The sequence below is a fragment of the Acartia tonsa genome, chromosome 9 (assembly GCF_053477335.1).
Source record: "Acartia tonsa isolate MP-2025a chromosome 9, ASM5347733v1, whole genome shotgun sequence".
In the NCBI taxonomy this organism is placed as follows: Eukaryota; Metazoa; Arthropoda; class Copepoda; order Calanoida; family Acartiidae; genus Acartia; species Acartia tonsa.
The window spans coordinates 30,601,977-30,616,645 of NC_137268.1; the positions used below are offsets into that span (position 1 = coordinate 30,601,977).

The window sequence follows — 14,669 nt, forward strand, 5'->3', positions numbered from 1 at the left end:
GTGAACGACGAATTTTAGACAACCATATCTTTAATTTAATTAACTGCCATGAAAAAAATTTACAGCTACCAGTCTATCAACCTATTTTTTCCGACTATATACTACCCAAACCAAAAATACTTTTTTCATATATTGAAAAAACGATTTAATCTTCCTAAATTTCTGTTAAGCCGCCGCAGCTTTGTTACAGACAGCTTATATAATAATAGTTAGGATAATATTCAAAACTACGTTTAACATTATGTTCAGTCTATTGCATCTTCTTAAATGCGAAATATTATCATTTTAATCTTTTCTTGCGATGATCAACACTTAGCATCAAGTTATGGTACTTTTTGAAGGTAAAACATCTTTTAAAATCTAATAATTTACCAGTTTCGTTAGAATGGTTAACATAGACATATTCATTACTTTTAGTTGCTACGCGTCCGATATAGCAGCAGTAATAAAAAAAACTTGCAGCTGTCTAGAATATTGACCATTCCACCTCCTTTATCCCACCTTCTACCCTCCTACTGGATGAACAAACTGACCAATAAATGTTAGCAATCTAAATTGACGACAATTTTTCTCCTGTCATAATATCTACAATCAACATATATTCTATATCCCGTATTGAAACAAATCATCTCCCCGACAACTACCGGACACAGTCAGAAGTTTAAGCATTGATCTCTTTTTCTTGGCACTGTCTGAGAAAATTTTAAAAATCACCTAATTCCTTTCAAAGATAAATTTAATAGGATAAATGTATACATGGCAATTTATGTCTTAGATAAAAATCCATCATAATAAAGATTATGTTTTACTTTAAATCAACTATTTTCAATCTTATAATGTTATGTAAAAAATGATTTTTATATCAACTTTATATGAACTATTATAGATAGGCCTTAATGTAAGTAGATTGGCTTAGAAGATGATTTTCATTCTTTTAAAGTAACAAATATTAATAGAATACGTAAACATTGAGAAAACTTCTTGCATGCCCTGATAAATATTTTTCCTAGCTGGCTAATATAACGATAACTACCCACCCTTTAGGACTTTACTCCACCCTCTCCCCTGACAATTGAGGTTCGTATTGACCAATAACAGATGATTATATTTGCAATCTAAATCTACGTCACAATATTCACGTAACAAGGACCATTATGTTTTCAAGTAGCGCAACGACAAGAGAAAAACTGTAATACAGATAGCTCGCTTTTCGCTTTTTCTTATGTATTTTCCTAATTTTTATATATTGATCTACGCTATTTGAAAATCAGAATCTTTTTATACAAGCCCCAGAAAAACTAGGCCCAACTAAAAAATAAATGTTTTAAAATTATCAGCAAACTAATGAACGTTTTGCACACAACATTAACTGTAACATTGCAAAGTCTTTAAAATAAACAAGGATTTTTTTCTACAAAGAATACTTTTGATATGTATACTGATATTTTAGTAATTTTAGAACTTCTAGAAACCTTATTTACCACTGGTGCTGCGATCCACCACGTAACCTCATATTCATAAATACAGTGTGTTTTTTTATGAGATCTTTTTTGAAAGCAATTTTACCCCACTTTTAGTTATCAGAAATTAATGATTAATAGCTTTTTTTCTTCGTTTTTTAATGCAATTAATAGAACATTAAAAAGATATATTTAGTTTTCATTTAAAAAGTACAGTAAAATCTAAAAATTCAAAACTTAGGTGTCAACATCTAAAAATGATTTTAGCGCATTTTTCTTATACCTAAATTTTCTAAGAAAAAAATTTTTAGCTTTATATCTAAACTTTAAAGTGTTTTGCAGCCATTCTTGCAAAAGCCTGTATATTTGAGCATAAGAACAATGCGCTAAAACCAATTTTAGATGTTGACACCTAAGTTTTGAATTTTAGAATTTACTGTACTTTTTAAATAAAAACTGAAATATTTTTTTTGTTGTTTTATTAATTGCATTAAAAAAGAAGAAAATAAGCCATTAATCATTAAATTCTGATGCAAATTTTGTATGCTTTGCGACAAGCTGTGGCTTGGACTGTCTCATGCTGAAAAGAAGGTTTTTTTTTAGTAGGGAGGGAGGGGACATTGGTCTGTTTAATATACTAGTCCCCAACGTTGAATAATAACGTTTTGTTATTCGTTGGCTTAACAACTAGGGAGCATTTTATTAAATTTGATTGGTTGATTCATTAAGTTTAGTGCCCAAAGTAATCTACAGAAGGGGTAATTATGTCATGGGGACCATTGTCTTATCCATTTAAGATTGGCACGGCATAAGAAAGCATAAAATAAGGTTCTTAATGGCAAAAAGTAAAAAAAATTATTTATATATTATCAATAAGAAACACTCAAGCAACATAAAGAACAAGACAAAAGAATGTATTTTATCTATTAGTTTATATAATCAAAAGCTGCTACCAAAAAAGGGTTAAATTCTTTAACTTTTTATATAATTAGGTATCTCCCAATAAAGGCATTAAAAAGAGTGCTAACCCAGCCTCCCAGGGATCAAAGGGATAAGACAATGGCCGATAAATTGATGTACATTCCCAATGATTATTCACAAAATTATCTCTTCTGTAAATCAAAATTAGTTGTTGGGACGTTTAAACACTCAACTTAATGAACTAACCAATCACAATTCACTAAAGTCCCCAAAGTTGTTAAGCCAACGAATAGGCAAACGTTATTATAAAACTTTGAGGACCAGTGTACTAAACAACCCAAAATCCCCTCTTTCTCTCTCTGGTGCTAGCCAAAAAAAATTTTGGAGGGCAGCTTATCAATTACTACGGGATGTCGGTATGTTGAATTTACCCAACAATCATCCGAACTCTGAACTTCGAATGAATATTACTTTCTCTTATTTAATATTGTAACTTAATATTTTTTAAAAGTATAAACATTAATGAGTTTTCACATAATGTCTTTTTTAGGCTTCGAAGCCAATAAATATCCGCTGGATTAGAACTATTTAAAATCCATACTGAAAAATCATGTACAGCTTTGTATTACAGACAATATTCAACGAATATTAAAATAAAAATAGCAAAACTGGTTTTATTCTTACGAATTTTCATTTTATTATCCGCAGAAAGCTGTCTATAAATAACTAATCCAGAAATTGTTGACAATATCTACCTTATAAATATTGTTTTAAAAAAAAAACATTTTTAGTTTCTTATTGCTCCGCTACTTAGAACAGTCATTTTTAATTTATTTTCATATTTGATTCTTAAAATAACTTTAATAATCACAAAAATTTAACCATCTATATCCTTTGCCTCTAAGAAGATCCAGTATTAATGCACTGACCTTTTTGAAAACCCATCAATTTAGCTATCAACCTATAAAAATATCTATCAACCTATCCAAATTTCTATCAACCTATCAACAATTTGTCCATATTAAAGTTCAAATCTTCAATTTCTCACAGATTAGGGATATTTCATCTGAAAATAAACTATTTTCCCTCCAAAATTTCTACAAATTAAAACATTTATAATGAAGTGAAAATACATAAATGGAGATGTAAAATTATATAGCAAAAAAATATTTTTATGCTATAATATTTGTTTTACTTATTTGATTGTTTCTTAAAATACTTTTCCCTCTAGCTGACAAAGAAATCGGTGCAAGTTTTTAACTGTAAATGTTAATATGGAATCATCTAATATTGGTCGAATCTCGAAGGGATAAGACAATAACCCATAAATTGATGTACATCCCTTATTATGATACACAAAGGTCCAAATTATGTAGATTACAATTTGTGGTTGAAACGTTTGGACACTTAACTTAATGCATCAACCAATCAAGATTCACTAAAGTCCCCAAAGTTGTTAAGCCAACAAAAAATTAAATGTTATTATAAAACGTTGAAGACTAGTAAAATTAACAGCCCATTATCCTTTCTCTCTGAGGCTTTACCTTAACCTAAAAAGTTTTAATTTAAAGACATACTTGTAGAAAAATAACAGCCTTGGTGTCTTTCCAAATTAAAATTGCCAAAATAAGCGCGAATGTCAAAGTCAAACTATAACATATATTAGTTATTTATCGAACGCATTATAGACAGCTTTCCACGGGTATTAAAATCAAAAGATTTAAACCCGTTTTGTTAGACCTGAGGAGCCAAATTCCCTTGCTACCAATACTGTTTTAAACTTATGATTGTACATTTTTATATTCGTAGAAAACTGGATATAATACGATGCTAGACATATTTTTTTAGTATGGCTGAGAACCGGTTCTAATCCACCGGATATTAATCGGTTTCGAGGCTTTACGGGAAATGTAATTACCCCTCTTGACATTACATTTTTCTCCTTGATTTCAAGTGTAACTGATATAGACAACTATATATCTCACTTGCAAACATACCCTGTCAAATTATAGGATTCGATAGCAAACGATTTAATTATTTGACAAAAAAAAATACCCCCCCCCCCTCTCTCTTATTTTCAATTTGTTCCAAATTCGGGGGAGGGGGGGGGGGAGGTTTTAGTTATAAGCAACCCACCAATCAATATGGAATCATTATGTTAAAAAAAACTGATTTATTTGATTTTGTCGACTTCTTGAAGTTTTAGAGAAGTGTTCGGAATTGATATACTACGGGTTTGGAAACCTGTGCCAACTTTCGATTGGGTCTTTGCATATTGGCAAATAGTGTCGGAAATATAAATCAAGTCACTACAAAAGAACAGAAAACAATTTGCTAGCAGACGATAAGGTTCAAAGGACTTGGACCAGTTAGTTGTCTGGGTTATACATCTTTCCTTAAACATTTATTATTTAAAAGCTATTATAACCGTGTATATGTCGAAATATTATTAACTTTCATTAAAATAACTAATAGAAAACCATAAAGTTTAAGAAGGAAGTAAATAAAGTTTAACATTATACCTTTTTTAACAGGGTATATCTAGAACATTTTAGGCCTCGTTTATCTAATTTGTCTATCTGTAGACAGCTCAAATAAAAATAAACACATTTTGGTCAGGGATAAATGGGAGTGAATAAATTAAATAATTAATTTTATAAATATTTTACTGTATTATTACTACTATTAACTGCATAATCTATAATTATTATTAAGCAATTTTCAATGAACATTAGAAATTAGAAAGCATAAAAACGTTTTTATTTATTTTAATGTTATCCTTCCCTTTATCCCTGAATTTTGCCCCTTTTACGGTTAGAATTAAATTAGAGTTAGATTCTTGATAGAATGTTTTCAAACAAGGATGACAACATCCATAAAAGCGAAGCTCTGAAACGATAGGACACACGGACATTAACACTTGTATAGTGTCAGAACTGAATAATCAGAATATAAATGAATAAGAGTCAAAGCAAAATTGTGAGTAAATTTGTTGGAAAACTTCTTGATACAGGATAATGTTTATGGACATACTTACATTTTTAGGACTCTGCTTATAATATTGTACTTTGTTGTCCCATGAATCAGTATACCAAAAATCTGAACATTCGGATAATTACTAATTAGATCACATAAAAAATTTTTGTTAAAAAAGTAAAAAATCAACATGTTTAAAATGGACGTACGGACATTCTGGTAATGATTATAGAGTTGCTACGCTTTCTAAATCATACCTAACTACTTCAGGAATCACCATGCAAAGTTTGAAATCGATAGGACAATTCTAACATGCCAAAATTAACAAAAAAAGCTATCTGTCTCAGACGTACGGACGGACGGACGTACGGACCGACGGACGGACCGACCCTAATTATAGAAAAGCTTCGCTTTTAAAAAAAAACTTTAATTCAAGGGCATTGAAAAAGACAGTTTCTAAAACAAAAATATAGAGTCCGAACATATCTTCAAACCAGGGATCTAAAGAGATAAGACAATGGCCGATAAATTGATGTACATTCCCAATGATGATACCCAAAATTACCCTCTTCTGAAGATTATAATTTGTGGTTGAAACGTTTGGACACTATAATAATTGAACCAACCAAACAAAATTCGATACGGTTAATAAGCCAACGAATAAGATAATGTTATTATAAGACTTTGGGGACTAATAAACAACCTCCCTCCTTGCCTCGAAACATACATTATTGTTCTTGTTACAGTTAGGGAGTTGAATCCATTTTTATAGAAGCAGAAATATAATCTATGATAATGGTTTGGACCCTCTAAAACTGTAATCTACCCTTCCACTTTCCCCTCTCTTGGTGAAGATATCTTCACCAAGAGAGGGGAAAGTGGAATCTTACATTTCAAAAATCGCATCGGCGTTGAAGATATCTTCACCAAGAGAGGGAAAAGTGGAATCTTACATTTCAAAAAACGTATCGGTGTTGAAGATATCTTCACCAAGAGAGGGGAAAGTGGAAAGGTAGATTACAGTTTTAGAGGGTCCAAACCATAATCATAGATTATATTTCTGCTTCTATAAAAATGGATTCAACTCCCTAACTGTGTTAAGTCACAGATTGATTGTTCAATTATGCTAATTTGAAGATTTTTGTGATTTATTTGAAAGATTTATTTTTTCGTATTTTAGTTATTGATTAGAAGTTTTTATTCAAACAATGATGACAACATCTATAAAAGCTAAGCTCTGGAACGTTAAAACAAACGAACAAAAACACTTGTAGAGTGTCAGAACTGAAAAATCAAAATATAAATGTATAAGTCGAAACAAAATTGTAAGTAAATTTGTTGAAAAACTACTAAATTCATGATAATGTTTAAGGACATACTTACATTATTAGGACTTGATTATAGAGATGCTTCACTGATGACACTGTACTTTATAAAAAAAGTTAAAAAATCAATATGTCTAAAATGGAAGTAAGGACATTCTGGTAATGATTGCTTTGCTTTCAAAATTGTACCTAACTTCTACAGGAATCACCATGCAAAGTTTGGAAACGGTAGTACAATTCCAACATGCCTAAATTAACGAAAAAAACTATCTGTTACGTACGGACCGACTCTAATTATAGATAAGCCTCGTTTTTATCAAGCACATTGCAACAAAAATTGAAAAAAAAAAATATTTGAAAATAAAATTGAAGATGGCATACAAACGCTAAAATGGTACAATGATTAATTGCTTAAATTTAAAGATATGCAATTTATATTCACTTTCGAATTTACACACTTGCAAAAAATCAAGAATAAAGGGATAAGTTAATAGGAAAAAATGTATACTTGTTATTTATTTGTTGGATAAATGATAAGAAAGGAAAAACGTCCAAAGGTAGCGAAAAAAAACTTGGAAGGACAAACGGACAAAGTTGGTTACATACTTGTAGAGTAATAAGAAATTGAAAGAATATGCAAAAAAATTTAAGAAAATTGAAAACCTTAAAAAAATTTGTCTTTAGACAAACGGGCAAGAAAAAACAATAGATGTATACTTGATGCCAACGGTTACAGGAATATTAACTGAAAATGTCAGCTGTCGTTCTTAAATAAAGTTACTGACTGACTGTAAGAAGAAGTGAATTATAGAGTAGCTTCGCTAATAATCTCACTTAACCTCACCTAATTATTAAAAAAAACATTGCAGTGTTATTTGTTTATAGTTCTTAAATTCCCTAATGTTTTTTTATTCTTTAATCCCTGGCATAAAATATGAACTGTTTGATTAATTATAGGTATAAATCTTATGGAATAATAAGGCAATGCAGATGCCATTTATATCAATCTAGGAAGGTGGTTATAACAGATCTTCGCGGATATTGAAATGAAAAAGTTTAACATTAAAACCAGTTTTATTAGACCTGAGGGACAGAAGGCTCTGGCTAACAAAGCTGGAGTTAATTTAAAAGTTTTTATTTTAATAATCGTGGAAAACTGTCTGTAATACGATGCTGTATATGTATTTTCAGTGGCTGAATCTAGAAAGAATCTAGAAAGAATTTAGAATTAGAGTCTTATTCTTCTTTTTATTAAGATATCTTTTACTTTGATAAATTAGTATCATTAAGCTAATATGGTAGTGAAAGAAATAAGTCTGTGTAAATAATACATTTTGCCATAATTAGAGGACATTTTTTATTTCCCCAATTAAATACAAATGAAATTGTGTACTTTTTCTCCCTAATTAGGGCCAATTTGCAATCTTATACGAACTGCACCCAAGTCCATGTGGGATGCATTAATCTAACCTAACCTAACCTAACTAAAATAAACCTCAACTAATTGAATTTAACCATAATTGTTACAATTTTATTACATGGGTGCATTTCTAGGCTAGAAGCTTGTCTCAAATCACAAATAACCAGCTTATACCAATGACGTAATTAATTCAGAAACATATACATAATTTTCGGCTATCGTAGGAGGGCAACACATGGTAGAATTGACGACCTTTTTATATGCCCCACAAAAATTATTTTAGATTTTTTTCGCTTGTTAATCATACATCATTCCTGCTAAATAACAGACACAACATGCAGACAAAGGTTCCACAATTAAAAACTTACCTTGGACCAAAAGCTTGCTGCAGTGGACCGGACAGAAGACATATCACCGGCGTCAACAGGTTGTCCAAACTCACTGAAATAATATATTAGGTTAGGTTAAGTAATATTCAGTGGAACGTTTAATTCAAAGAAAAACTATTTTACTTTAGACGAAGCCTTTTGTAGTGCATAAAAAATGATGTTATACTGGCCTACCATTGGTCAATTAAAATCTACACTGGCCTGCCATTGGTATTTTAGTCTGTATATTGCCAATCATTGGTCATTTGTACATATAGTATGACGTCATTTTTTAAGGCACTATAAAAAGCTTTATTTTTCATTAGAGAAATTGTTTTCTTTGTTATTAACTAATTCAGATCAGGGATATTAAGGGATAAGACAATAGCCGATAAATTGATTACATTCTTAATGATGATACACAAAATTACCTCTTATGTAGATTAAAATTAATGGTTGAAACGTTAGGTCACCCAACTTGACAAACAAACCAATCAAAATTCAATAAAAGTTCCCAAAGTTGTTAAGACAACGAAAAAGAAAAGGGTAATATGAAACTTTGGTGACTTGTGCAAAAAACAGCCCAATATCCTCTCCCTCGATGACTTCAGCTTAATATTGTAACCAAAAATAAAAACATTTGTAAAGCAAGGTATTTGAATTCGCATAGAGATGCTACACATAATAGGAAGAGCACCAGAGAAAAAGAGAGAGGGGACACTGGGCTATTTATTACAATAGTCCCCAAAGTTTCATGATAACGTTTTTTTCTTAACAACTTTGGGGACTTTTGATTGGTTGATTCATTAAGTTGGTTGTTCAAACCTTTTTAACCAATAATTTTAATCTACTGAAGGGGTTATTTTGTGTATCATCAAAGTGATGTACATCAATTTATCGGCCATTGTCTTATCCCTTTAGATACCTGGCAAATAGTAGAAAAAGCACACTTAATAAATCATTAAAGTTTTAAAATGTTTATAATAAATATTTGTTTTAGATATAATATTTGCACAAATAGAAAACAAATATGTATTATTCTTTATTAATTCATCATTGTAAAATCAATTTTTTAATGATTTAAATTTTGTAAAGCATCTTTAGCTTGACCAAAATAACTTTCTTATTTTTAACATTTTAGTGCGATAAATAAAAATATCCAAACCCCCCCGGCCCCCCCCCACCCAATTTTTTTATAATTCTAATTTCTAATGTTGATAGTCGGGGCTTCGGTAACAGACCAGGAAAAGAGGAGACACAGACTATGAATTATACGAGTACCTAAAGCTTTTTCATTTTTTACTTGAAATCTTTGGGGACTTTGATTAAATATTGCTTGGGTTATAAAAACTAGCAGTATCATATATTTTTAAAATATTATTTTGATCTGCAGAAGTAGAAATTTAGTTTACATAAATTTATATATCGTAAATTGTCAGCTCAAACTTAGTATATCTGATAGACATTATGTTGTTTTCTAAAAAGAGTACAGTTATATATTCGCATTTTTGCTAATATAAATTTATTGCAATAAAAAGAAAAAAAAATGATAAAAGATGTCGCGAATTTTATCTTTTTGATGAGTTTATAGCAGAGATAAGACAAAACAAACAAAAATGATTAAGTTCTAATGAGGCAAAGCTTTTGACCAAAAGTTAAAAAGTTAATATATTTACATTACCTAAACTGCTCAAACCTATTTTTTTCTAATTTTCTCTTCTTCAAACAAGTATTTTTTAGAATAACTTCGAAACCGATTAATATCCACTTGAAAATAACCGATTCTCAGCCATCATTTATCCTTATATAGTATTGTATTACACCTGTCCAAAAAATTAAGATTAAAATAATATAATTAATACCAGTTTTGTTACCCAGTCCTTCGTCCAATTGGGTCTAAGAAAACTGGCTTTAATCTTATATTTTTTTTTAAATCCCCGGAAATCTGTCTACAATACGATTCGATAAATAACTATTCTTATTGCCCATTAGGATAATGCGTTTTTGAGGCTTCAGACCAAATACAAGACTTGTTGAGTAACTTTGCTACAAAACAAATTTCTTAACTTTATATCTGTTTAATCCAATCTCTTTGTTGACACATTTTACAACTAAAAGATAGGTTTGCCAGGGATCTAAAGGGATAAGACAATGGCCGATAAATTGATGTACATTTTACATCCCCAATGTTAATAGTAAAATTACAACTTCTGAAAATTACAATTAGTGGATGTAACGTTAAGACACTCAACTTAATAAACCAACCAATTAAATTTGAATATATGAATTATCTACTGTTCACGAAAAATAGCTAAAAACCGAACAATGAAAAACTAGTCCCTATTTTGAATTGAGTTTTTTGAAATATAAACACAGTCAAATCCCTACAAAAGAACAGAAAGCAATTTGTTAGTTGACAAAAAGGGTCTTCACCAATTGGGCAAGGTAGTTGTCCGGATTATACACTTATACTTATACATCTATTGTAGATATGCATCTATGATATATACATATTCTATTGGCTACATAAAGTTGAAGTAAATATAAATATAAACCTATTCATATATTTTGTAGGAACAACCTGCAAATCGCAATTGGTTTTAATAGGATTGGTTTAAAAGGGTTTCATGTAAAACAAGACTTTTGACATTTATATATTGCTAAAAAGATCAATTGTAAATTTCTATGAGTTTAATCTTGGATCGAAGAAACATGAATGACAATATTTAAAAGAGCGACTTAAAAAAATATTGATCAATATTGTTATGTTCAGAAAATTAGAAAAAAAATTGTAATTTGTTGAGGCAATATTTGTAAAGATTTATCTTTAATTGTCATGTATTAATCTATTAAATATATATCTTTATTCGCAAATTCAGGAGAACTTTAATTTAATGGAATATATAAGAGATAGATGATCGATAAAAGAAGAACTGAAAAACAAATTCTAATACTTATAGTAGAGTAGCTTTGATCGTATTGAAAAACTATCCAATGTTTTTAATGACATTAAATGACGCAGTTTAAATAAGTGAAAATACAAAAGTGGGGGCATTATTTGCATTTCAAGTATTTTTTTTAATTTGAGTTTACTAGCGCAGCTCCTCTATACGTGTATTCGTCCGTCATTGTAAGTTATTCCTTTACATGAATTTCTTATAATGCCCAACCGAAAATGCTGAATAACCTGTAAAGGACGAAATAGGTATCTTTTTTGTGTATAAAAAAAATTTTGTTAAACGGTCAAACGTCCTTTAGACAAATTTAAATCTATTTTAAGTCTTTGGTTTTGACGTGATGTCTACCAGTCAAGTAAGCTTGTTATTGTTACACTACTTCAGGACAATGTCATCCTTGTTTAATTTAATATAAAACATTGTAGATAATTATCTTAAAATTTCAATGTTTTCATTGATGCAATGTTAATAGCTTTCTTAATTAGTCAATGACATGAATTTCTTCCTGAAAATCTTTAGAGATTTTTAATTTAACTTTTTAAAATAAGGATTGAATTATAATCTTTAAAAAATTAAAGATTTCTTTTAATCCTTTTATCTCTCATTTTTATGTTTCAATTAAATATTTGTATTATAGATAAAAGTATAGCCTAGGACGACCAAGCTAATATTGCTTATTTCACTTTTACTAGAGATAGGATTGACAATTGATCGACCATCTATATATTATCTTAGCTCCTAATAGAGCTAGAAGGCTTATAATAAATGTGCAATGGTGCATGTTCCCTGCTTGATGAAGAATTTCCGACTATAAGTCAGTAAGTCAAATTTTAGTTATATCTTTTACATACAGAAAATAACGGGTGTGGGGCGTTGAATCCCCCCCCCCCCTTCCCCCTAATCACTTAGGGTTAAAACGTTAGGCTTACCTATCCATGACTCTTGGTCTGCTGTTATTGAAAACTCTGAACAATCTTCCCTGAAAAAAATACAATCCATCAATTTACACATGTGTATAACAATAGTTAATGAACTATATTTATTCCAGAAAATGTTAATTTAGTTTCTATAAAAAAAAAATCAATGATATAACTTATTACATTAAGATTTTCAATTCAAGGAGCAAAAAGGAATAAGACAATGGCCGATAAATTGATGAACATTCCCAATAATAATAAACAAAAAAAAACCTTCTGTAGATTACAATTATTGGCTGAAACTTAATGAACAAACAAATCAAAATCGTTAAAAGTCTACACAGTTGTTAAGCCAACTAATAAATAAATGTTATTATAAAACTTTGTGGACTAATGCATTAAACAGCCACTCCCTCATGTGTCATTTAGATTCCTTTGCTTTATTTGTTGGCTGATTTCGATAAGAAAAATTGTGACATATTCTAATGACTATTAAACGATAGGATAACTATTTGTATAGACCTACCAAAATTAGATTTGATAGAGCCAATTTATCTGAAAGAATCTACACGCTTCAAGAGACAGATAAGGACATTATTATTTTAGATTATAATAGGCAAGGTAGTAAAACGTCAAAATAATGAAATATTGCCAATATAACTTATTAATTTATGTAAATTTTACAGGACATAAACTTTATTTATAGATTTATTCATAAAAAGTTTATAAAGGTATTCTCAATGTTTTAAATTTATTTGATATTTTTTTAGTTGAAAAATTAACAAAATGTTGCTTAACGTTGTTTTTAGAAAATGCGCTAAAATCACTTAGCAAAATAAATGTTTTAGCATAGTTCTTAAGATAAATATGAAATTTGCAGTAAAATTAGCATAAGCTGTCTGGGATATTTGCATTGTAAGGAGTGGTTTTAGTTGCGTAGCAACTCTACAAGTTGTGTGTTTTAATAAAAGTTAGATTGGTTTGTATTTGAAGCAGCTTATAGTGTGTAATAAAAAATGACGTCATGCAATAAAAATGACCTATCAATATACATTTTACCATTGGTCAATTGCAATGTATACTGGCCAATCATTGGTCATTTGTATTGTTTGACGTCATTTTTGCATGAATATCATTTGAAGGAGTTTAATTAGCAAGGGTAAGTAAATAGTAAATAAATCAATAAAAACAATCATGATAAAGAAAAATATTACAATTATCTAACACAATCCAAAAACCATTTTGTACAAAAAAAATATGCAATTGTAGGACAAATTATTCCTTGTTTTAAATGGATAGACATTAGTTTAAGATTTTTCCATATCTTTATGACATGCTTTTTGTCATTATAATAAAACTACTTTAAAATGCAAAATAAGGTATTTATCAATTTTTAAAAATCAGGAAAAAATTCATAGAAATAAAATGTAAAGAAACAAAAATATAAAATGGTGGATATAAAAAAATGGCGGGGAAACTAATTTACTTATAAAGTGTCGTCTTACCTGAGTTGTGGAGTGAGAATGGCGGGAAAGCCCGAGTTCATGCCATAACTGATCTGTAACAGGTAGACGGGCAGCAGGGCAATTATCTAAAATTAAATAAATATTAGAATTTTGCCAAGAATGTAATATTTTAACATATGTAAGTTCGTCTGTAAGCTTACAATTTAAAGAGTAGCTTCCACAAATTCTATTTTTGAAAAATATAAGTAACACTGAATTTTATTATCCTAGTTTGTTGTGGTGTTTCCCCACAAGTGGCAGGTTGAGCACTGAAAACTTCTTAACCCCCCCCCCCAAAAAAAAAAAAAAAAATGGGCGTATTATAATTTCTCCAAAGAGTATTTTGTGTGATAACGCCTTTAATGTGATGAACTGAAATTAGTTTCCGAATGTGAACACATTTTCCTAGGTGTTTCCCAATCCTATCTCAATATTTGCTACTAGCTAAAAAACCTTCAAACTTCAAAAAAAAAATCAAAATTTGAATGTATTAACGATTTATACATTATACATTCAAAGTTTTAATTTTTCAAATTTAGATTTTTTTTTTGGAAGTTTGAAGGTTTTTTAGCTAGTAGCAAATATTGAGATAGGATTGGGAAACACCTAGGAAAATTTGTTCACATTCGGAAACTAATTTCAGTTCACCTTTAATGTCATATTGAAATATGATGACTTAAAAGTAAAAATTTAAAACAATAGACGTTGAGTAATTATAGTAATAATAGTATCATCAAAATATCTGATTCAGCTTCCTTAATAAAATTATGAAGCATAGCAAATTTTTAAAAGCGTAAATAGTTTAATTGCTATGATCTCA

At 29.5% G+C, this 14,669-nt stretch overlaps 1 protein-coding gene across 1 annotated transcript in view; it reads right to left on the bottom strand.

Annotated features, from left to right (window-relative positions):
- LOC145327484 (facilitated trehalose transporter Tret1-like) overlaps nucleotides 1-14,669 on the bottom strand; it is a 75,059-nt gene that overhangs the window by 14,276 nt on the left and 46,114 nt on the right. The window contains exons 3-5 of the mRNA XM_080171030.1: nucleotides 13,850-13,935; nucleotides 12,357-12,406; nucleotides 8,471-8,543 (exon numbers count right to left, since the gene is read on the bottom strand). Coding sequence (XP_080027156.1) covers nucleotides 8,471-8,543; nucleotides 12,357-12,406; nucleotides 13,850-13,935 — 209 coding nt within the window. The remainder of the gene's footprint in view (nucleotides 1-8,470; nucleotides 8,544-12,356; nucleotides 12,407-13,849; nucleotides 13,936-14,669) is intronic.